Source organism: Porites lutea, chromosome 8 (assembly GCF_958299795.1).
Source record: "Porites lutea chromosome 8, jaPorLute2.1, whole genome shotgun sequence".
Taxonomy (NCBI): Eukaryota; Metazoa; Cnidaria; class Anthozoa; order Scleractinia; family Poritidae; genus Porites; species Porites lutea.
In genome coordinates, this window is record NC_133208.1 from 32,893,168 (window position 1) to 32,916,594 (window position 23,427).

Consider the following 23,427-nt stretch of genomic DNA (forward strand, 5'->3'; position numbering starts at 1 on the left):
GATTTTCTGCTCGCCTCATCACGAGCCACATCAACTTTCTCGAAATCTCTCTGCTGCTTCTCAAAAGGCCATTCAATTTCAAAAACTTAGTAGCGGCTACAATATTGAAATGGGAACGGTTTAGAAATTGCTTTTAGTGCTCCTAAATGTTGGTGCCCTGCCCTTTTTAAGGTGGTGTTACACGAGACGATTCGCTACGAGGATTTTTAGCGCAACACAGCGTTGCAACGTTGTTGCGACATTGTTTCGAATCGATGTAACAATGTTCCAGCTTTGCAACGCTGTGTTGCGCTACAAATCGATCGCGGTTGCGAATCGTCCTGTGTAACATCACCTTCAAGTTAAGATTGTCACCTTCTTAAGTTCGGTCAAGATTATCTGCTATGGGCATAACGAAATGTTGATGCCTCATTCACTCATCAGTCTTAAGACACTACTCTCCTCTTTGTGTCGTAAGAAGGCTGAGGCCTGCGCGGTTGCTATTTTCATTATTGCCATTTTCATTAGAATTATCGGCCATACGGGAGACTCTACGGAGAGGATGAGGAGAAAAGAGGTATTAAAAAAATGTTTCTGGAAAAAACGAGAGCAGAGGTCTGTTGGAACCACTGCTGTCCTCACGACAGGTAACTGTTACCGCTTGTCAAGTTTCCTCTCTCTCCTAATTCAATGGTTTTTGGTTCTATTATTGAAATTTTAAGTAAGACTGCTGGTAACCATCAATGTATATTGAGATAAATTCATTGAGGCCTTATTAGAACAAATGATTATTTGTTCAGCCTATCTCACGAGGAGATGATAACCATTTATGAAAGAATTAAGGGCGACAAAATATATATTTTCATTCGTCTAGGTAACAACTAAACAACTAAATCGCCCTTTATTAATAAAAAGTAACAAATTTGGAATTGAATTTTAATAAGATGTTGTCGATTCTCATGTTATTAATCTCACTGGCAAATGCAAACTTTCATTTAGCTGTAAATAGTGAGATATTCTGATTTTAAGGCCGCTTTTTTTCCAATGTACATGTTAGTTGAAGCTAAGGTAAAATCTCATTCCTACTAATTACCTTATAAGCCCCAGGAAGACACATCGGTCTCGTAGCCACATGTTCTTGATGATGAAGTGACTCAGCGGATACAGATTATCTTTAAAAGGTCTTAGAGGCAATTGCATAGGGGAAGACAGCGCGCGCGAGAAAGGCGAGAGAGAATGTGGGTTACCAAGTGACAGAGCAATAATCTCTCAATAATGTCTAAATTGTGATTGAAGCAGCCAAAAGACCACTAGTCGTTATGCCTTTAGGATTATATTAATTGCAGAAACATTTTAGGCGTTAGGGCTAAATAGAAATCAACTGTTATTTCTAATAGGGACCCATTCCTAGGTAATCTTTCTATTCAAAAGACTAAACAGTCTTATATCACTTCGATCAGTTGTTACAAATTGCCAATCACATAATCATCAAGAATAGTAAATACAGCGAAGCTTCCTGCGTCCGCTGTTTCAAATAAGAAATTTTTTTCGTAAAGCTTCTGCTTGCAAGCTGCTTGTTATACTACTTAGAGTATTTATTTAGGCGGACGGAAAGGAATCCAACAGTAAGGAGCAGTTCTTTCCTCTCGAAGTTAAATTCGTTTATTATTAAACACTCGCCTGGAAGACAACTTATTTAAATTCGCAGAACTAAGAAAAAAGGGGCACAATCGCAGGTTACCAGTTAAAACATGTTACTAATTGTTTATAAACAGGTCGTTTAGTCGTTTGATGGAAAGGACAGTAGAAACTTTTAAAATATTAATTAAAAATGAGTCAAAACTTTTTTCTTGTTAACACCTTGGGATAACTTTGAACAATCAAATTGTTATCTCTTAAGGGACTTAAAACCCCTAAAATAATGCTTTATCGAAGAAAATGTTTTGCATTCATGTCATGGATTTGCTTTATGTCCCTGAATTGTTTAGTCTATGGGAAATCAACAGATGGAAAGATTTTTCATAAACATATCAAAAAGGTCGAAGACAGCTCAGCTCATAAGAAATACACTCTCGAAAAGTCAACGCACGCCCACATAAAATCAAAAGGAAAATCAGACAGAGAAGGGCTCGACAATGGCGTACGAAAAGACTTTTTGAGTTCTTTGCAGGAATTTCCTGTTCCTGTTCAAATCGAACATCTTAAGGACCTCCCGATTCCTGTTCCAGTAAAAAAGGAAGTAGGTGAAAATGTTTTACATGTGCACATCCATGATCGTAAGTACTTCTTCTTTTTATGTTTGTTTACTATTTATGTGATACTTTTAAGAGCAGCTGAAACGTAGTTTCTACATCTGGCCATGTAACCATTTCAGTGGCTGAAGTTTTTGGGTGAGATTGTCAGAAGTTCATTCCTTCGATCAAACATCAGGTTTAAATGTTGAGAAAGAAAGGTATTTAAAATTAGTGGTATAATTGAAAATTAGAAAATTCAATATGCTGGACGAAGACAAACCTTTCAAATGCTTAAAAGCTGAAGAGGGATGAAGTGATCTGCCATTGAAAATGAAGTGTGCTTCTTTATTATTGTTTATTATTAACCATCATGGCCAAAAACATGATAAATGGATAAAAACGTAAAACAGCACCATACAAGTAACAGATGTTCTTAATCTATTGTCATTTTTTGGTTTGTTAACCAGTTTTTCAGTTCCTTAGCAAAAGAGATAATTTTTCAGTGTGAGAGAAGGAAAAAGCACTGAGCGAGTAAAACGAATGTGTGTTTTAATTAAGTAGAAGCGTAACTATATCAGTCCGTCATGCTGTCTAGATTTCACAGACTTTTCTGCTTGACAAGGTGAATTAAGTTGATTCATCATAATGTTATTTTATAATTTCTTTCCTTTTAAAGGAAATCCTTGCAGAAATGGAGGAGTTCTTTCACGGGATTTAGAAGGTTCCAGTTATCACTGTATTTGTCCCGCTGAATACGGAGGCACAACTTGCGAAAGTGTGTAATGTTGTTTTTATACGGGATATACGTGTAAATGTCATGAAAAATAACTGCTGCTAATCAGCCTCTGATGATTCAGTGAAAACTTTGTCATTTTCAAATAGGAAAAAATTTGTAGAGAAAAGGGAAACCTAAAAACGATAGATTAGATCCATTTGAAATTGTCAACAGTTTGAACTAATGCACTGAGACTATTAATAATACTCGCACTTATAAGAAAAAAAAATTAAAGTGAGCCATTAAGCTATTACTATCTTATGTTTCGGGGTGTTGGGTTTTGTCCTAAAAATCCTTGATGTGTTCTCCCCACCATTATTCTTGCCCCGGGACTTTATTTATTTGTCGTAATGTATAATGGTAACTCACAACGTGTCTTTCCTTTAAATTATCCCTTCATTTATACTTACGAATTTACTTGTTTGTCAATTATTTTTCAGTACAACATTACTGTTTTTCCAGACCTTGCAAAAATGGTGGTGCGTGTTTGGAGACAAGTGGCGGTTACAAGTGCAAATGTGCGCAAGGATTCACTGGAGACAACTGTGAAGGTAAGATACCAATAAGATAATTAGTGGTAACAAGATGAATAGAGCCGACACCTGATTGAGAGTTTGGGCAATTAAGGTATGGTTAAAAGAGCAGCAAAAAAGGACAGATTGTTTTGCAAGATTGCCCGGCTTCAAAACGAGTTTGATAGCGAATGTTGCGCTTTTTCTCAGTCTCTCGTAACAAATCAGGTTGTTGTAGGTTTCGAAATGTTATTGTAAAAGTAGGAAGGGGCTGTACGTTTTGCTACGAAATCTTACCAGGCTGGGCGTTTTAGTGGTCCAAGGCGAACCTGTTTTACAGCAAGTGACGCAACTTAGTGTATGGCGCGAATCCCGCGCGATTTTATCCAATCAGAGGTCAGAATTCAGGCAAATTGCTTCAACCTGATTTGTTTCTAGTTGCAACTAAATTTTCAGCTCTTTTTGTAGGAATGATGCAAAACAAATCGCAACTCTTTGTTACCCGTTTTGCCGTAGCGCAAATTTCATTTCTGCTAACATCCCCTATAGGTCGATTAGGAATTGTGCAACCCTGCTCGCTCAATTTTGTTCGTCATTTTAAAGAAGCACAATTGTTTGAGGTACGTGGGTGCCAGAGACTTTTCTAGCGCGGTTTTCGGTTTCTGTTTAGTCTTTAATAGTGACCCGCGTGGAAAGTGGCCGAAGATGCGTCGGCCTTCGGCCAACACCGAAAATTCCCGCCGCACGCGAGAAAAACCTTTTAAGTACCCATGGTAGTTAAGGGGACAATTAAGCTTCAAAATTGGTTGACGTCAAACGACGGTCTCAAGCTACATTTTGATGTAAATAAATTTCGAAATACATAAAGCAGTTAATATTTAGGGGCGACGGTTATGGTACGGTTGAAAGTTTAAGTTGCACTTTACATAGGAGATTTATTATTTAGCACTAAAAATGTTGCAATTTATTTTATTTTTAAGAGGAATTATTTTGTATTCCAAATCCATGCGATCACGATGGAAAATGTGTGGAGACAATTCAGGGCTATCGATGTGTTTGTCAAGCTGGATTCAAAGGAGAACAATGTGCAGGTAAGAGCAAAGTCACTCAAATTGTTTTTAAAGATTTTACTTAGGTAGAATGTTGTATGGATTATATAGAGCGTTTTCACTCATCTGTCCTGATGAGCATCCATGTAAATTTTTCATACACTCTTTGTTTCACTTTTAGATATTGACCCATGCTATCCAAACCCTTGTCAACAAGGGGGCCAATGTGAAGATATACATGGACATGCCGTCTGCCGATGTCATCCTGGGTATCACGGACCTTATTGTCAAGGTACTAGGGAAGCTTACATTAGAGAGCTTTAGAGAGAATTAACTGAAAGTTTTTCCGCTTGTTCTCAAAAGAAAAACAAAAAAACAAAAAGACACTCTCTGAAACCTTCATTTCTGCTTTTTTTTTTTTCACCAAAAAAGCTAGTACGGTTATTTATACTGAAGGAGGTTAAGCTCTCTCTCGATGGAAGAATGATAAAACTTTTTACATTAGATAACTTGTTCCACTACGACATTCTCGCTGAAACTCGTTGTAGAATGAGACGGCTATCGCGTTTTCCCGCCGAATTAATCATGACGCTGGCTCAGGCGCGTGCACTACTTAGTTTTGAGAAAATTTCGTACCCGTAGTCGGTCGTCCTCTTCCGCGAATCTAAAGCTCTCTATTAACGTAGGCCAACTTTCATTGCAAATAAAAAAATATTCATCCTTTGACTAGCTAAGGCTATGTCATATGAAGAAAACTTGTCCCGACTTGAAGGGTCACTCTTCTACCCTAGCTAGTCTGAGCTTATAATCTCTCCTGCCTTACAAAACTTGGCTCAACAAAAAGTTGGCTCAGCTAGACAGGTGACTCATCTAGCCAGTTCAACCTGTTTCGATGGATAGGGTCACCCCTCTAGCCTGGCCAAAGCCTGGCCAACTTTTCTCTTTATATACACTTTGGCTGACGACTCGCCGGGTTAACTCGGTCAAGGCGAGATAATCATCCTCAGAGCTTGCTTGAGCGCTGTTGGTTCAGGCAAAGAGATTAAATTTTTTCTCACACAGAAGCTTGCTAAAGTTGACTTGGCTGAGATAGTGATTGATCCTCCTTTCCGGGACAACTTTCCTCCATAAAAAAGGGGCCTTAGTGAAAAAGACAGTATCATTTTTTTTCTTGACAATCTTGGTGCCTACATCTGTAAAAAAACAAAGGTACTTTGTGCATGAAGCCTTATAAATGAAATATAAATATTCTTTCACCATTAAGTAAGTCATTGTTGTGTAGTTTTTTAAGATTATGTTTTGAAAAGATGCACATTACATTTGTGGTTCAGAGGAAACCTTAGTATTATTTTGTACACTCTATACAGTATTTATCTTGGAGTCCGTTCTCTGATGTACATCGTTAGGATTGAATGTTTCGATCTTTATGAAATAAAAAATGGAAGGGAAGACCTCAAAAGTTTATTCAATATTATACCTCCAAGTCGTAAGTCTGTCAATGCTTTTTTATTTCAGACAAATACGTCTGTTATGTGAATCCTTGTTATAATAGAGGAGTATGTGTAGAGAACTCTTTAGCCCCTTGCCACTGTGCCAGAGGATATGTGGGGACATTCTGCCATGGTAAGAGTGCGGTTAAGGTATTTTTACATAAGCCAATCTTACCTGTTCGCCAAAATTAGGATCCACTTTCTATTTAAAACTAATCATACCATCAAACATCATGGAGAGATTAAGTGACTTCAATACGGAGGTGTCAGTATTAGAAAGATGGCAATTGTTAAGAGTTTGACATCCTTCCGAATAGGGCTCAATTGTAGGATAGCGCTATATCCACAGAGTAAATCACTGTTCAGCGATTAAGTATTGGGAAAACAAATTTCGTAAGGCACTGCATATAAATTCATCATTATCCATCTATTGAACAACTGAGGTATGGTCGTAATAATAAACAGAGAGGTCCGTAAGGAAAACGATCAGAAAGCAGTAAGCGTTTGCTCCATTTTTCATCAAGCAGACATATGATCGTTCATGACCAAGATCATAAGGATACGATAACAAAAACAACTCCCTGTATTGCACTGACGGCAATGCTTGATATTCCATCACCACAAATTTGCTTAACAGGAAGTTTACCGCTTGGGTAACTAACTTAGGCAGTTATAAGCAGGCAACATAAATACATAATTTTGAGGTATCAATAAGGCATGTCTATAGGTTATTTCAAATAGAGTCCAGGATTCTGCATGGAAGCTAATGACCCAGGAAAGTTCGTAATTAATAGAAAGATATAAGACCAAAGAAAGACTTAACCACTGAAGTCGCCTCGTAGGTCTTTTTAAAAGTCTTTTTATTCTTGCATTGTAGATCATGTATGCAAACCCAATCCGTGTCTCCACGGTGGTTATTGTAGTGTAGTCAATCATCCATTGGGTTCCCATAACAACAGATGGACATTTCACTGCAAATGTCCTGAATACTATAGAGGACGCATTTGTCAATGTAAGTAAACTTTCATCAAAACCCGAAACGTTGTTACCCAAAACACCATTGCACGAATTTGTTGGAAGAGGCATATATATATAAAAGCATTGAAGCTTAAAAAGATAAGGGACCTACCTGAGCTAGATGTATGCCAAAGGAAAGGCATATCTATTTGATCACCATCATGGCTTCTCACTTAATAATGGGGCGATCGCAGAGACTCCAGGTCTTTTTGGCTCCTCCTCGGGAAACATTGAGATTCGAGGGGAAACAAAATGTACTGTTTTCCTCGGGAACAGTCATTAAGTGTTTTTTAATTTCACCGGCCAGCTAGATTCAAAAGTTAGTTTTGGTCACCAGTTCGTTAACAGTTAGTTTCATTTGGTTTCAGACTAGGAGTATTTTAAGCCTTGAAGAAAGCTTCGGACGACTAAAGGCTACCACAAATCTTTATTTTGCCCAGCATTCGGGTGCGTCAATTATCAACGGCTCTCCCCTTGAACTGAAATTTGTCTTGGTTTACTGTAACCTAGAAATATTATAAATATTTTGCTAACCTTGTTTTCTCGATCACTAAGGTTTTGGGTAAATATTCTTCCACATCTAATGTAAAGTATATTTGATAGTGCTACAGAAATAAGTCACCTGCTTGCCAGATTTTCTTTTAAAATCTGCCTAACTGTAACACGGTTTATAAAGTAAAGAAATAGTATCTTATTTCAAAAACGCCAAAATTCCTTTCATTTCCTTTTACACCACTTAGGCCTTTTAAACAGGTCCTTGTGGACTCCAAGAAAAACACTTCTATCCACTAACGATCGTTTGTCTCGATTTAAATCATCAGTACCCCATCCATGTATCGATCACCCATGTCTCAATGGAGGTACCTGCGAGGACGCGTTTTATGACTGGCACGAGGGTCGAGATCAACACATTTATAATGACATGGCCTTGTCTTCCGTAAGTCTGGAATATTACTGCATCTGCCCACCGGGATTCAAAGGGTCGCGGTGTGAGAGTAAGTGAGACCGATAACTGGTAAAAAAGTTTTCTTTGAAAAAGTGGTTACATTTAAGCATCAGATATAAAAGAATACGGCCAACTTCTGCGTTAGAGTTACCGCTCGAGTTTTAGAGGAGGAAATTTCACGCAGGGGTGAAAGCACTCGCCTCCCATCCGTGTGTGTCGGGTTCAAACCCTGGCATCGACGCCACAATAAAGTGGGTTGCGTTTATTGTTAATTCTCTCCCCTGCTCCGAGAGGTCTTTCTCCGGATTCTCCGGTTTTTCCAACATTTCCAAATTCCAATTCCATCTGGAAAGTACGGATACGTTTAAAAGAGTCTGCGAGAACTCCTAACCAAATAATAACCAAACAATGGTTGTTTCTTTTCAGCTGATATTTGTTCTTTGTGCCATCCTGAAGCCCTCTGCATTGACAATCATTGTGTTTGTAAGCCTCATTTCATCGGAGATGGGTATCACTGTAAAAGTAAGTACAACATTACTATTTCCCAAACTTTCTATCAATCAGTCCTCGAGCTTGCTGTTTTAATCCTGAACCAAGGCGCTGTTATCAGTGTAGTAGGGACAAAATTCACCTGCTTTCACGGAAAAGAATCTCATCGTCAAGGGCACGTCATTGACGCTGATGCAATCTTAAATTTGGAAAAGAATACATGGAGGTCACATAACTTCTCAGTTTTAGGATTAAAATGCCCTCAACTCATACCTAACCGACAATTGCCCAACCTTCTTCACCATCTTTATATAAACCTACCTTTGACAAAGTATATAAAAATTGTAGCTGTCTGTACTGCTTGTCCAACCGTGATGGCTTAGAATTTGCATTTTGTTACTTTTAATTTGTTTTTGAATCGATTTCAATCGCTTTTTGCCTTTGAAATGTGAAAATCCCTCTGCTAATGATTGGCATATTATACAATGACCTATTTAATTATATCTTTCAAATCTCGTTATGTTGATTTGGAAAAAAAAAAGGAATAGATTTTGTTCAGTGTTTAAAGAGGTATGGCAGTGACTACTACCTTTCAGTTTGCGTCCGTATATAGTGTGGACCTCTGATAAGGGATATACCGCGATAATTGAATTAATAGTATCAACTGACGTGATACAACTCACTTTGACTCTGAAGATGACTACCGCACAGGTTGTCGAAACGTCAGTCACTGTCAACAACAACAGTCCTATTCAGGACTACGTTCATCCGGACGATCAAACTCAACCTACTTTTGAAATGACTCCTGGGTTCAAACCTTTCACAGTAATACTCTTATTGTTATACAGATGTATCCAGCCATTGCCATCCAAACCCCTGTTACCACGGTAATTGTGTTGAAGGTCCTGATGGAACCTATGATTGTGAATGCTATCTGGGGTATTGCGGACCTCAATGTAAAGGTATAACTGCTTTAGGGACAATAACACAAACGCCTTTTTTGTTACTTTTGTTACTAAATCTTTGTTACTTTAATTAGACAGAGGGGTTTAGTGGTATGGATATTCCTTACTTCTTTTTGTTTCCAAATTTGACTGCATTCCATTCTGGCATGCGCAGTGAGTCATATTTTATATTCATGACGTAATCCACAGATATCTGCAAACCCTGCTTGATCTGGCCATGTTCCAATGGGGGACGCTGTATTCCAGTTGGAGAGAAACGTAGATGTATATGTGACCCGCGATACGAACCACCAGATTGCAACGGTAATTAAACAAATTGCTTTTGACTCTGTTACATTATCAGCATCAGTAGCTTAGTTTTCATTTCCTCGCGAACTGAATTCAAAATGTCTTTCTAAGAAATTCTGTAAGTATACCTCCATGTAATCGCGAAGAATACGTTAGTGATAAAGCGACCTGAGTTTAACACAGTATGGTTTCCTTGTACCATAATTAGATACCATCCATTTTCAACTGTATTTAATCCATCAGCACCACATTGTTCATTGTACAGTGATCGACAACAACAAAAGTAATCATAAACACAACTCGTGTATGGCCAAGTGAGATTCCTGTTTCATTATTTTTGAGTCGTTAATTATTCTTCTTGTCACGTGTTTTCCTTTGTTTTTTGTTTGTAGCATATATAATGTACTCAGCCTTGTAAGTACCGGGCTAAAAAGGGTTGATGATAACGCATTGCCTGAATACTCACTAAGCTATGGATTACTAGGGACTATGGAAGGATGTGTATGTATAGGTAATAATACCTGCTTGGTATTGTATTGTTTCAGTTACCAGACCCGATCTGTGCAATCCGAACCCTTGCAAAAATGGCGGGAAGTGCAAAATGCTTTTGGAGAAAAATGATTATATTTGTGAAGACTGTCTTGGAATGTTTACAGGAAAGGACTGCTCTGGTTAGTGGTCTTTTTATATATTTATTTTTTGTTTGTCTGTTTAATTGAAGTTGAGATTTTTCACAAGCTAGTTTTCCAAAGAAAGTAGACGAGTTTAAAGTAAAGAAATATAGTCAGAAAACTGAACTGGTGACTTCGTCTCGCGCTTGCGTAACTGCGGAATTCTCCTAACACCCTCTCGTGTTTATATCAGGCTATGCAAACACAAATAACATTTTCTACTGCTTAAATGTTATCTCTTTCCTCCAGAATGTGGTTGTCCTAAAGCAAAACCAGTGGCGGATGAACGAGTCGTAGACTTTATTTGCGATCCAGTTGACGGGGGATGCCAGTGCCCAGATAACGGAAGATACACACGTACAGATAATGGTTGCGTGCTAGGTGGTAAGTGTTACCACAAAGGAAATTTATTGTCATGAACAATTTTTGGATAAAAATGTATGACAGCCGCCCCCTCTTCCCCTAGATTATTGGTGACTGCCATCCACGAGGCAGTCCCGTTCTTCAAGGAAATAAGGTTTCATTTCCGATCAAAATGAAGATTACGATGGTCAATAAGGACGACTGCCTGCCAGGTGATGATAATGGCCCTGTTTATACACATCCAAGAGAAACCAATGGAAATAGTTTCTGCACGCAAATGAAGTTGTCTCAGTGTAGAATCGAAATTGGATAATGAAGCTAACAAACGGCGAAGAATTGCTCGAGCCAAAGAGTTCTCACCATCCATGTTTAACCTGCTGAGTCAAAGAATTACGACTAGCCTGCTTAGCAGGCGTCGAAAAGGGAAGGGTACAGGCTAGGGAGGAAGGGAAAGAAGGGGGAAAAGGAGCACGCAGGCTAAATCACGACCTATACCTTTATTAGACAGATTTATTTAAAAGTATGTTCTTTTTTTGTTTCTTATATAGCCGCTAATCCTTGTAGATCAAATCCATGTAAAAGAGGCACATGTACAGTGCAACCTACTACTCCACCTACATTCACTTGCAAGGATTGTCCGCCTCCTTACTATGGCCGGCTATGTGATTGTAAGTATAATTGTATAGCTATAGTCTATTTAACAAATCAACAATTTTCCATGGTCTGTAGTCTTGAACATTTAGACGTCATCTCTAATCCAAATTTTACAATGATAGTGACAAATTTTACGTCCATTTCTGTTGAAATTTCACGTAAAATCGCGCGCCCGCGAGAAAGAGAAGAAAGAAATTGCGCCACCATCACGTCATTTACATGGCTCGCATTCTTATATCGAACCTAGCTCTCGACCAATCATCGCCCGAGAAATCGCTTAGTTTATTGTAAAATTCCTCGTAGAGTGCAAAATAATGTCTTTTATTCATTTACTCTAAAACACCAGGTACCACGTGTACTTGTGACAACCCTTGCAAAAATGGTGCCACTTGTCGGGACACAGGAACCAGACAATACAAGTGCGTCTGCCCTCCCGGTTATACTGGAGCTGACTGCTCATGTAAGTATGATAATATCAAGTAAAGGTGAGAGGGAAGCTGTATAAACGCGTTAAATATTATAACCTCGTACTTAAACAAATCTAGGACTGTCGTCCTAGATGGGTAAGTTCAAGCCAGAAGATTAAGCCAAATTTTAAGCAAGGTTGTCTTATTTAGGATCATGTCACTCGAGCTCACTAAATATTGTTGTGTCTTTACTTCGAGATTCAGTGATGATAACATAGAATTTTCCTCTCTGAGCAATGACTGAAAGGTAAATACAAAATGGAAAAAAATCATGGATTAGCAATTATCGGCCTTTCAGGAACCGGGGACAGGTTCCAATTAACTTTATGAGCTGCCCGATCCCTTTAATCTTTTATTCAACTTTTTCATTTCCTTCAACTTTATTTTTAAAAAATGATTTTGGCCCGCAAATAGCAATTTCTAATTTAGGCAGCTAGAGCACTGACAGGGAGTGATATTTTAAACTTTAATTCAGTTTTGGGTGTGATTAAAGTTATAAAAAAAAGGATATGCATAATTTGCAGTGCCTGTGACGAAACCCGACAAACATTGCCTTTATGCCAAATGTGAACATGGAGCCACATGTGTGGAGCGACCTCACGGATACGACTGCATCTGCCCTCCTCAGTACACTGGACCTCATTGTGGAAGTAAGTTCCCCTGTATTTTTGAGACAATTCCTGTAAATAATAATTATTTCTGTACTTAACAAGTATCATTTTCTTGTCACCAATGGAAGCCTCTTAAAATTAAATAGTTGGCTGGAAAGGAAACTATAGTAAGAATTTTGGCCAGGCCAGGAAGAGGGCCAATTATAATAAACTCGATAAAACCAAGAGCAACAACAACAGCAGGCGTTTGGAACTGGTAAATCGTAAGCAGACTTACATTTGTCTAAATCTTACAATAAACTATATGAGGCATTTCTTAAATCCCTATATAACAAGACATTTTATTAAAATCAGTGTTGAGGAAAATGCAGTCAGAGTTACTCCTTTAAGTTTTTTTACGGAAAACAGATTGTCTTCTTTTTCTAAGGAAAGACTTCATTACTTCCTATTTTATTTCATTCGCAGTTGATAAATGTGCTAATTGTGACATAAATGCCGACTGTATTTATGGACGATGTCGCTGCAGAAAAGGGTATATTGGTACTGGATATGTTTGTGAAAAGAGTAAGTAAAAGCTACTGTAACGTTACAATTCATAAGCTCATTTAGTTCTCTCTAAACGCGGAATAATACGTTCGCCGTGCACTACAATAATATGACCAATCCCCTCTAAGTTGTTACTAAAAGATATCATAGTTTATAGATAGTGTTCGCCTCTTTGATGATTTTGGAAAGTCAGTTACCAAAGATTAAAAATCCAGCGTGTTTCTATTCATTTGCATTGTTTTAACAAATCTATATCTTTTTCATGAAAGCTCGCCCTTTACCTTGTAATTGAAATTTGAAAAAGAAGTTATAGTCTCTAATGGTATAAGATTTGTTAGTATAGTAGGTTTCGACTGTGTCCTGCATATCAGCGTCCAACCCTAAATAGAGATGGGGTACCCGCGATCTTTAATCATTTTTATCACGTGAGTAATTCACGCGAATGCTACAATTAAAGAAAAAATTGAGAGCTCTTGAGACTAGAATATATTTTTTAAATTTATATTTATTGTTTTTTCTTCTTTTTAATTTGGAAAAGAGTCAAAATGTGGTATTTGTCCTGTTCATCATCATTGTGTAGAAGGAGTCTGTGTATGCACGCCTGGATTCGTTTGTCAAGGTAATGATAATACTTAGGGAGTCACCCCGAAGCATCAAAAATCATTTAAAAATATCTTAAGTTTCTCTATTTCTGCCCAGATGTACAGTCGCAGCGTAGGTCAACCACATCAGACAAATAACGGAGAATACGTACATGTATTTAATCGGTCCACATCACCAATTTTGTAATCACTAAATGACAATTAACGCAACACTTTATGATAAATACCAGTCGGAAAAATACCGTTTATGAATGGTGTCTTATGTCTTATTAAAGAAGCAACCTGAGTGTGGTATTTGTCCAGTTCATCATCGCTGTGTAAAAGGAGTCTGCGAATGCATGCCCGGATTCGTTTGTCAAAATAACAAAGTAATATAAGTTTTATCATTATTCTTTCTTCATACTTAAGGAGTCCCGATAAGAACTCTGTGACCTTAAATCGCGCATTCCCTAATAAAATTCATCATCAAGATGGATAACAATCAAGCACATCACCAATTTTGCCATCACTGAATGATGATTTACAACACAACAGCTTAAGATAAATAAGTAAATAATACCCGGAAAATAACGATTATGAAGGGTTTCTTTTATTTCGTTGTTTAAATCAAGAAGAAGAAGAACCTGAGTGTGGTATTTGTCCAGTTCATCATCGCTGTGTAAAAGGAGTCTGTGTATGCATGCCTGGATTCGTTTGTCAAGGTAAAAATAATACTCAGGGAGTCACCCCAAAGCATCAAAAATCATTAAAAAATATCTTAAGTTTCTCTATTTCTGCCCAGATGTACAGTCGCAGCGTAGGTCAACCACATCAGACAAATAACGGAGAATACGTACACGTATTTAATCGGTCCACATCACCAATTTTGTAATCACTGAATGACAATTAACGCAACACCTTATGATAAATACCAGTCGGAAAAATACCGTTTATGAATGGTGTCTTATGTCTTATTAAAGAAGCAACCTGAGTGTGGTATTTGTCCAGTTCGTCATCGCTGTGTAAAAGGAGTCTGCGAATGCATGCCCGGATTCGTTTGTCAAAATAACAAAGTAATATAGGTTTTATCATTATTCTTTCTTCATACTTAAGGAGTCCCGATAAGAACTCTGTGACCTTAAATCGCGCATTCCCTAATAAAATTCATCATCAGGATGGATAACAACCCTGCACTTCACCAATTTTGCCATCACTGAATGATGATTTACAACACAACAGCTTAAGATAAATAAGTAAATAATACGCGGAAAATAACGATTATGAATGGTTTCTTTTATTTCGTTGTTGTAATCAAGAAGAAGAAGAAGAAGAACCTGAGTGTGGTATTTGTCCAGTTCATCATCGCTGTGTACAAGGCAGATGCGTCTGTATTCCCGGGTACCTTTGTTGAGGTAAGCTGAGGAAACAACAAGTAATAATAATAATAATAATAATAATAATAATAATAATAATAATAATAATAATAATAGTAATAATAATAATAGTAATAATAATAATAATAATAATAATAATAATAGTTATAATTATAATAACCATGATCATCATCATCACCATGATCATCATTGTCATCGTCATCGCCAACGTCGTCGTCATCATCATCATCATCATCATAATCATAATAACAATGATAATAATCGCAACCTAAAAAATGTAAGAATTGCGGTCTTTTTTGCAATCATTAGTATAATGTTTTGGTTTGATTTCAGATTTGCAACATCGACAGAAGAGAAAAAGACGCTGTCATAATAGTCTTTGAACAGACGTTTTCACTGACATCAGTGACGTGATGTTAATATGTTTACATTACACTTCTTTATAGATAAAGGATACGGATTGTAAGATACTGTTATCATCCAGTTTAAAAGCGATCCTTCAATGTTCTTGGATTAGAGAGATTCTAAGCCGATGTTTAACTAGTCGACATCATTAAAGTCAATGTCATTTTATATTTCTTTGCAAATTTTGGAAGCTTCGAAAGCATGTAACCCTTGTTCCATTAATTGTCCAGTAATTAATAGTCTAATGTAATTTTCATTTTGCTTTCCAGTCGCAAAATTGTCTCATGTTGTTAGGAAAGCTATAACAAGGGCCAGTTTCAAGATACTGGTGACATTGAGCAACAACCCTAACCCTATCTTATCAAGCCACTGTCGGTTGTCACCAAACTCTGTCGAAGCGGAATGCTCTACATGGCCAGTCTATGCTGCCATTTATGACGAGTGTTTGAGTTAAAGTTCAATAAATAATACCATCTAGGGGACATTTAAGGTGACAAGCACAGTATTTATATCCGTATTGAAAGTTTGAGTTTTTATGTCAGGGGTAAAGAATTTTATAAAAGACAGACATAAGGTGAACTACATTAAAAGCACGAAACAGTAAAATATATTAAATAAAATATGATCATAATAAAATAAGGCAAACTGAGGTAAAGAGCAAATAATAAATAAAGGCTTTTTTAAAAAAATATTTTTGAGTAATCCTTTTCTTGCTTTGTTTTGTGTTTAATTCGAACTGAGTACTACGTTATTTCTTTGTAGAAAGAGAAAAAAATTGCTATTTAATAACGTTAAATCACAGTTTTTTAGTTGGACCCAGGGGTTACTCAAAAAAGTTTCAAAGGGGAAGTCGCCGCCTCGGGGTCCAATCCCTTGTTTTTTAATATACCATTTTTCACACAACAACAACAACAAGCTTTATTTGCATGGCCATACATGTACATATAGTATTGCAAAAGCTACTTAAAGAGAAAAAGACAGAAAAACTAAAATTTCATCTAATTGCAATTAATTTACTTTCCTAACAATTTTTCACACAGTTGTTCCCCTTTCGTATACCTTCTGTTGACAAAATGGTACCCCTTTCACATGCGTAATGTAGACCTTTACATTCCTTTAAACTGCTGTTAATGCACTGTTTTGAAATATGAATAAATCACAAAACCAGGTTTATTCTCGACTTTTTCACAGCCATAACTTGCATCTGTTTGCCCTTTAGGGACTTTTTATAGAACGAAATTTACTTCTAATAGTGATATCCCGACCCTTTATCACCTGGGCCGGGTTGTTCGAAGCTGCGTTAAAATAACCCAGGGTTAGTGCAAAATTTGAACTCAGACATGAGAGGTTAAAAAGAAAATTCAGTTGAATTCTCTTTGCCTACAATTTGATGATTGGATACTCTAAAAAGAATAGATAAAATTATCCGAGAGAGTGCTTTTCATAAAAAGATAAACCATTCCGCGTTAAAATTTAAGCCCAGGTTAGCGTTAACCTGCGTTCGAACAACTGGGCCCAGAAGCCTGAAAAAGTACCTCTTTCGGGCGGACTCTCTATGTACATGGAGAAACTGATCGGGCGTTGCATGATTGTTCCTTGAAAGGAACTGCGCAGCAAAGAAAGGTGCAGGTCGACAATTATTTAGACCCGTTATAGTTTAGCTGGCGTAAACTGTTCGTTTGTTAATTCTTCAAAAAGCAAGCAATACCTTAGACGACCGTCGCAGGACTCTCACAGGGAAGTAAAATTTAATCTCAATGAAGCTAGACCGTAGAACAGGAAAAAAAATCAACTAAAACAAAATCATTTCATCAGTAATCAGTTCATGATCTTAGAAAAAGAAAATAACCTTAATCCACCTACACTTGTGCGTGTCACTTTTAGCCATTTATTATTTATATAATAAGCGACTTTACATGTTTTTGTTTTCCATACAGGTGACTGAATTTTTGTTAGTATATTAAAATGCAAAGAGACAAGAACTTAATATGGCCATGATACAAAGAGAGCATATCGCCTCTGTGTTTCATGTGGGATATTTTTCAGCTGCGCTTAGATCCTTTATGCACTGGTGTAAAAACTCAACGTCGAAATGATCGCCCCTGGTTCTCTGTTAAGGCTTGTTGCTTTGATATTTGTTATTACTGACGGTATCGTGCACGCGAGACATTTAAAGGTGCATTCTAAAGGTACACATTCAAGCGGACAGAAGAAGACACAATTGGAAGGTGCTAACACAACTTCTCAATGCTCTAACTCGACTGCCCATGAAAATTCGTGTATCCCTGTTCATATTCCTGTTCCTGTGCCCGTACAAAGTCCCGATGAAAACGAACTGCACGTCTACATCCATGATGGTAGGTCATTAAAGGTACGATAACTTATAACGAAAACAAGAAGTAGTGTGATAGAGTGCTTCCAACATATATGAACGCTCCTCCTTTGTACTCTAAAATTTCTTTTCTTTTGTCACCTTTGATGTTCACGTGGTGTTTTATTATGCGTTTATTTTGCCACGGTACTTATAATAAATAGTTGCAAACCTGCCTGTTTCATCTGCATTCAAACGAAATGACTCATTTCCCATATGACCTGAAGATCGAAATGCAGCAGACTAAAATTTTTCCTTGAAATATTTAATATTTGCAATAAATATAATTTTCACTACTAAGTTATGACAAAAGATGTTTTGTCTTTAGCGTCAGACAAAGAAGGTGCTAATATCTCTTTGTCTAAATACAACTGCCTATAAATTAAGATTTCTGTTGACTTATTTAAAGGACAATGATTAGAACCGTTTACCAAAGACCTAAAATCAAGTGTGTAAAGAAAAAGAATGCTTTCAGAAATTTGATTTCAAATTGTTTTCTAGGTGAAAGTTATTATTTTATTATATGAAGTTTTCCTCCTCGACTTATTTAAATGTCAGTCGTGGAGGAACCAGTTTTACCACCCACTGAAATAGAATGGGTTGAATTTACAAAGCAGGTAAAAAGTTCAGGAAAAAAGGTTTGAATAAAAAAGTGTCTTACTCAATTTAAGTATCTGATATAGAAATTGGAATTGATAATTCACATTTAGGAAATGTCTGATAAAGAAAAAAAATCCAGTCGGTGTAAAAAGTAACCGAAACTTTTGTTCCGTTCACTCAGAAAGTAAGAGGTGATGTCAAGTACGATGCCTTTGTGAAGCATATTCCCCAGGGGGAAGGGGCGGGGAAATTCCCATACAACAAAAGGACCTCTTGACACTATTGTCTATATATTGAGGTTAGAGAATTGGAAATGGCTTTTGCTTTCAGGAAAAACTTGCTTCTTTTACTAAGGAAAACTTACTATCATGGCAATTTTTTGTTTAAGGTAATCACTGCAAGAACGGAGGCATCATGACAAAACACAAGAACCACATGTTCAAGTGTTTGTGTCCTCCCAAATATGGAGGACCTCTCTGTGAAGGTGCGACAAGAATTGTAAGCTGTAACAACCTTTTTTCATTTATCCTGGGCAATACAAAACCAATTTTTAGGTGACAATTTTCTCAGAAAATGATATATTTCTTTGATATATATTTCTTTGGTAGACAATTCAAGGGGCCATAAAAGTTATGTTCACACCACGTTCGCTAATCTAATTTGCCAGAAATGAACAACATTTGAACAGATATATTAAGATCAATAACGACAAGGCGACGGGTTCAAGTCGTCACAGAGGAGCGTGCGCATGTGCCAACTGTGAATATATCACACATTGGCGTTTTTCAGCAATTAGGGTTTTCCGATTTAGCGGAAGTTCGAGCCATTTTTTATGAGATGTGAAATTGATTCCATTATACTGTAAAGGGTCATCTCGAATTTTTTTCGCTTCAAGTAAATCTTTGCATGATGTCATTGATTATGCTGGATGATATCCTGGGCAGGGAGGGAATCTCTCTCGACATCTAATTTTTCTTCATTAACCTGCGATCATGGGCGGTCCTTAGATTTTCCCATTTTCTTTGGGCGGCCTGATCGCAGGCTATTTCTATACTTGCTACGTCAAACGTAAATAAGAATCGTTTTCATTGTCTCATCGAGTGCCATATACTGATTCGATAATTTATAAACAGAAAAGGAACAACATTGTATATCTTCTCTCCTACAAATTGGGAGACGCCGTGAAGTCTCCAGGCATCTCTTGCAATTTTGTCTACTTATGGATATCTATTCGACTCTGTGCATTTTGTGGGTTAGGGTGAGGGTTGAAAACTATGGCAAAAGCTGAATAAATTAATACAAACGGTAGAATGTACAATCATAGTTATTGGTGCAATCCAACTAACTAAGCGAATGCAAATACTTTTTGACACTGGTGCGAAATTCCATGAGTTCCCGCAAAGGTGCGGGATTGCAGAAGAAAGCCTCATATATGACAACTTATTGAATAACAAAAGAATGCCAAAGCAGCACATATGTTACATGCATATTCTTTGAAAAAACACACATTTTAAGCTAGTTCAAAATGAAGGTTTAAACAAATTAGGCTGAGTACCTGCTTAGTTTTGATGGTAGAAAGAATAGCATTAGAAACATTATCACCTTCCATACTTCAGCACCTTTGTTTCTGAGAGTGCAAAGCCCCACTTTCACGCTATATTGTGATTTTTGCTTGCACTATTTAAGTGCCGTGATTTGTTGGGGACTGAAGAGGAATATTCCATTTTTTTTCTCGTCTTGAGACTCTAAAGAGTTGGCCATGTGAACTACTTCCTTGAATCCTGATTTTCTTGGTGAATCGAATTATATGTAACTTTGCAAGAATAATATAAAGTTGAGCGCTTCAGTTGCATGGTCTCGTGAAGTGAAGTTATAAACAGCCCAGCAATTTACTTACAGTAGTTGGTGTTAAACTAATTTCACGTATAGAAAGGCTAGAAATTGAACTTATTTGAAACTGGCTAGTTCCACTTCCGCAGAACTTCCGCTAAATCGGAAAACCCTATTGCATCTTTCATGTAAAATTTGGACAAATTTTTATCGTGCGTGTATCCAACAAAAATTGTCGAAAAGAATTCTCACACCAAAATTGCTTAAGCACAGTGAGCGCGTCCAGAACACGTGTAACACTCTAAGTAGTCAGAATAATGTTCAGATTAGACGTCTTGGATTCTCATTTAAACATTCACAAGCCTACATAAGTTAAGCCTTACTGAAAGATGTACCAGCGCATCATATGGTAATTGCACAAGTTTGAAGTCCGTCTAGGTGGGGGGGAATTCTCATTGTAGAGTCAAGTGTCATAAATGACTGAAAAATGAAAGGGAGCAAGCCCAAGTTTTCGTTACTGAGAGATATCTGTATCTTAAAGCTTGTCAAGATTGAGCAGTAGATTGTTGACGCAATGACTGAATCCTCTACGAATTTAAGGTGGAAAATTGATAAAATGTCAATAATAATAACAAAATATATATATGGTTTTAACATTAGTGTCCATTAATATAATTTTCAATCATTGTGCTCTTCTTTGGTGCAATTACTTCTTTCAGATACACTATTTTGCTACTATAATCCTTGTAAAAATGGAGGCACGTGTAAGGAACATGGAATAGGTTATAAATGCAGATGTACACCGGGGTTTGAGGGACAAACTTGCGAAGGTGAGGACATCTCTTCCATTTATAGCTTTGTAAGAGTATTCACATTTCATCGAAATCATATTTATAAGTTTGTTTATTGTGAATAGGTCTTGCAACATCCGTGGTTAGTGCAAGAATAATTACATTTATTTACTTCTTAGAAATCGACCAAATGATGATTTGTCTATTTCTTTTTCTATCACAGTTTTCCTTTCATCGTAGATCACATGTCAAACAAAATTTCGCCATCAATACTATTTGAAACATGCATGTCTTTTGTCAAAATGTTGGTGTCTTGTGTAATGATCCGTTTGTTAACTCAACAGAACAGAATTTTTGCAAGCCCAACCCTTGCTCCATCCATGCTAAATGTGTAGAGACTCAAGACAGCTTTAAGTGCATCTGTGAAGAGGGTTATAAAGGAGAGAAATGTAAAGGTAAAGATATACTGTTTCATAAATAGAAAACAGTTGAATCCACGATTTCTGCTATCATCTTGACCACAGTCACCATCATCATCATCATCATCATCGTCGTCGTCGTCGTCATTAAAATCATCTTCAACGGAATATTTAAGGAAGGGTTCTACATTCTGCTCAGTTTCTGGCATCTTGAGAGATTTCTTGTAGAAATGACCTGATTTGCTTTTCAGGCGGCCATCCTTTCCTAATCATTACCTGAGATGGCTCGCAAGGATTTCATTTATGTTTGCTGCTTTCTTTTTATCCGCACGATGTACATGTTTGTAATTGTACTATCACATTTCTTTTGCTGCAAGATAACTGTTTGCTGGACAGGCTTTACCCCATTTTTTTCGGCTATTATTTTTTTTTAATTTGGCCTGTTGACCTTTGTTCCATTACTATCCTGTAACATTAAGGGTGGCGAAAGTGTTTCGTTTCAATCTTATATGCCTGGATATATGATAAAGGTTAAGTTACAAAATAATGCGGGCTAGAAAGAATGTATCTAAGAAAACCCAGACTTCATGTAAATCCTTATGGGCGTTTATTACGGCTTGTACAATTCTTATACTGTAGACCCTGATGAAACACTCTGAAAAAATGTCTGTACAATTTCTTTCAGATATTGATCCATGCCACCCAAATCCCTGTCAAAACGATGGAATATGTAAAGACGTACAAGGGAAAGTCCAGTGTGAATGCAAACCTCCTCATAAGGGAACATTCTGCACAGGTTAGTTTCTCGTCTCAAGAGTGTGTGATGCCTCCCACGGTCTATCTAGCCTAAATACCACGAATTGAAGCCATCGTTTGTTTAAATTTTGTACAAAATCGCAAGATTTTTTTTTTTAAATTTTTATTTTCAATTGCAAGGTACTTACTTACAATACTTACTTACAAACAATGTATGATACTTACGCTACTAACAATACTATACTCTACTTACAATACAAAACTTGCAATACTTACTTACAATGAGATACTTACACTACTAACAGTGCTATACTCCACGCTTTACATATATAAAACAGCTACTTGCACTACTTGCATTACGGATTACATACGCTACAAAAACAGAAAAAAAGAAAAGGGGGTGGAGGGGGGGGGGGGCGCGGGGAAGTATGGCAAATTTTAGTCAACTGTAGTTCTAACTCAAAGGAGAAAAAAGAGATTAAAGATATTTTCTCTGCTGATTCACTGAAATTAGCTTTATATACTTTGAAAGTTGAAGCGAGGAAAATAGGAAAGGAATGTCTAATAGGAAGGAAAGTGTAAAAAGAGCGAGAGACCCCAAACTGGTGAAAGGTTACTAAAGAGGGAAAGGCTCAATTTCTTTATTATATTGTTTTAGAAAAAGGCTTAAAATTTTCAAGAGTTGGAATATTTCCTTTACTTCTGCAAAGCCAAATGTACAATCTCGCAAGTAACAGAACGAAGTTAATTGCGGATTTGTTTTTAGAAGCATCAGACCCAAGACGACAAGACTGTTAAGGGGATTTTAACATTCATGTGGATAATGCAGAGGATACTGACGCCAGAAAACTGATCGATTTACTGGAGTCATATGGACTTCAACAGCATGTTACAAGTCCCACTCATAAACATGACCACACCCTTGACTTGATCATCACACGTCAATCTGATCAGTTATTAGCGAATACACCGCGTATTAGTCGGTACATTTCTGACCATGCAACTGTCCTTTGTTCTATCCGCTGTGATAAGCCACCACTTTCTGTGCGAAAAGTTTCTTACCGAAAATTGCACTCAGTCAACGTAGTCTCCTTGAATGAGGACTTGGCTACTTCCGAATTGTGCCAGAATCCATCTGATGATTTAGAGGAACTTGTTTCATCTTATAACGATACCCTAATGGCTGCTTTGGACAAGCACGCACCGTTAATGACAAGAACAATT

General features: G+C 37.1%; 2 protein-coding genes across 2 annotated transcripts in view; both read left to right on the forward strand.

Annotated features, from left to right (window-relative positions):
• The first annotated feature begins 1,819 nt into the window (after nucleotides 1-1,819).
• Nucleotides 1,820-16,100, forward strand: LOC140945588 (uncharacterized). The gene is made up of 21 exons (XM_073394600.1): nucleotides 1,820-2,255; nucleotides 2,890-2,988; nucleotides 3,429-3,539; nucleotides 4,481-4,591; nucleotides 4,731-4,841; nucleotides 6,065-6,172; nucleotides 6,917-7,051; nucleotides 7,878-8,051; nucleotides 8,429-8,524; nucleotides 9,340-9,453; nucleotides 9,646-9,759; nucleotides 10,290-10,415; nucleotides 10,665-10,799; nucleotides 11,327-11,446; nucleotides 11,779-11,892; nucleotides 12,424-12,549; nucleotides 12,976-13,074; nucleotides 13,595-13,675; nucleotides 14,270-14,359; nucleotides 14,960-15,049; nucleotides 15,706-16,100. The coding sequence occupies exons 1-20, from the start codon at nucleotides 1,901-1,903 to the stop codon at nucleotides 15,046-15,048; spliced, it is 2,508 nt and encodes an 835-aa protein (XP_073250701.1). The 5' UTR covers nucleotides 1,820-1,900; the 3' UTR covers nucleotide 15,049; nucleotides 15,706-16,100.
• Nucleotides 16,101-20,724: 4,624 nt separating this feature from the next.
• Nucleotides 20,725-23,427, forward strand: part of LOC140945589 (protein lin-12-like) — a 17,386-nt gene continuing 14,683 nt past the window's right edge. Inside the window, exons 1-4 of the mRNA XM_073394601.1 lie at nucleotides 20,725-20,767; nucleotides 20,957-21,067; nucleotides 21,373-21,483; nucleotides 22,133-22,243. Of these exons, the coding sequence (XP_073250702.1) occupies nucleotides 20,725-20,767; nucleotides 20,957-21,067; nucleotides 21,373-21,483; nucleotides 22,133-22,243 (376 nt within the window). The remainder of the gene's footprint in view (nucleotides 20,768-20,956; nucleotides 21,068-21,372; nucleotides 21,484-22,132; nucleotides 22,244-23,427) is intronic.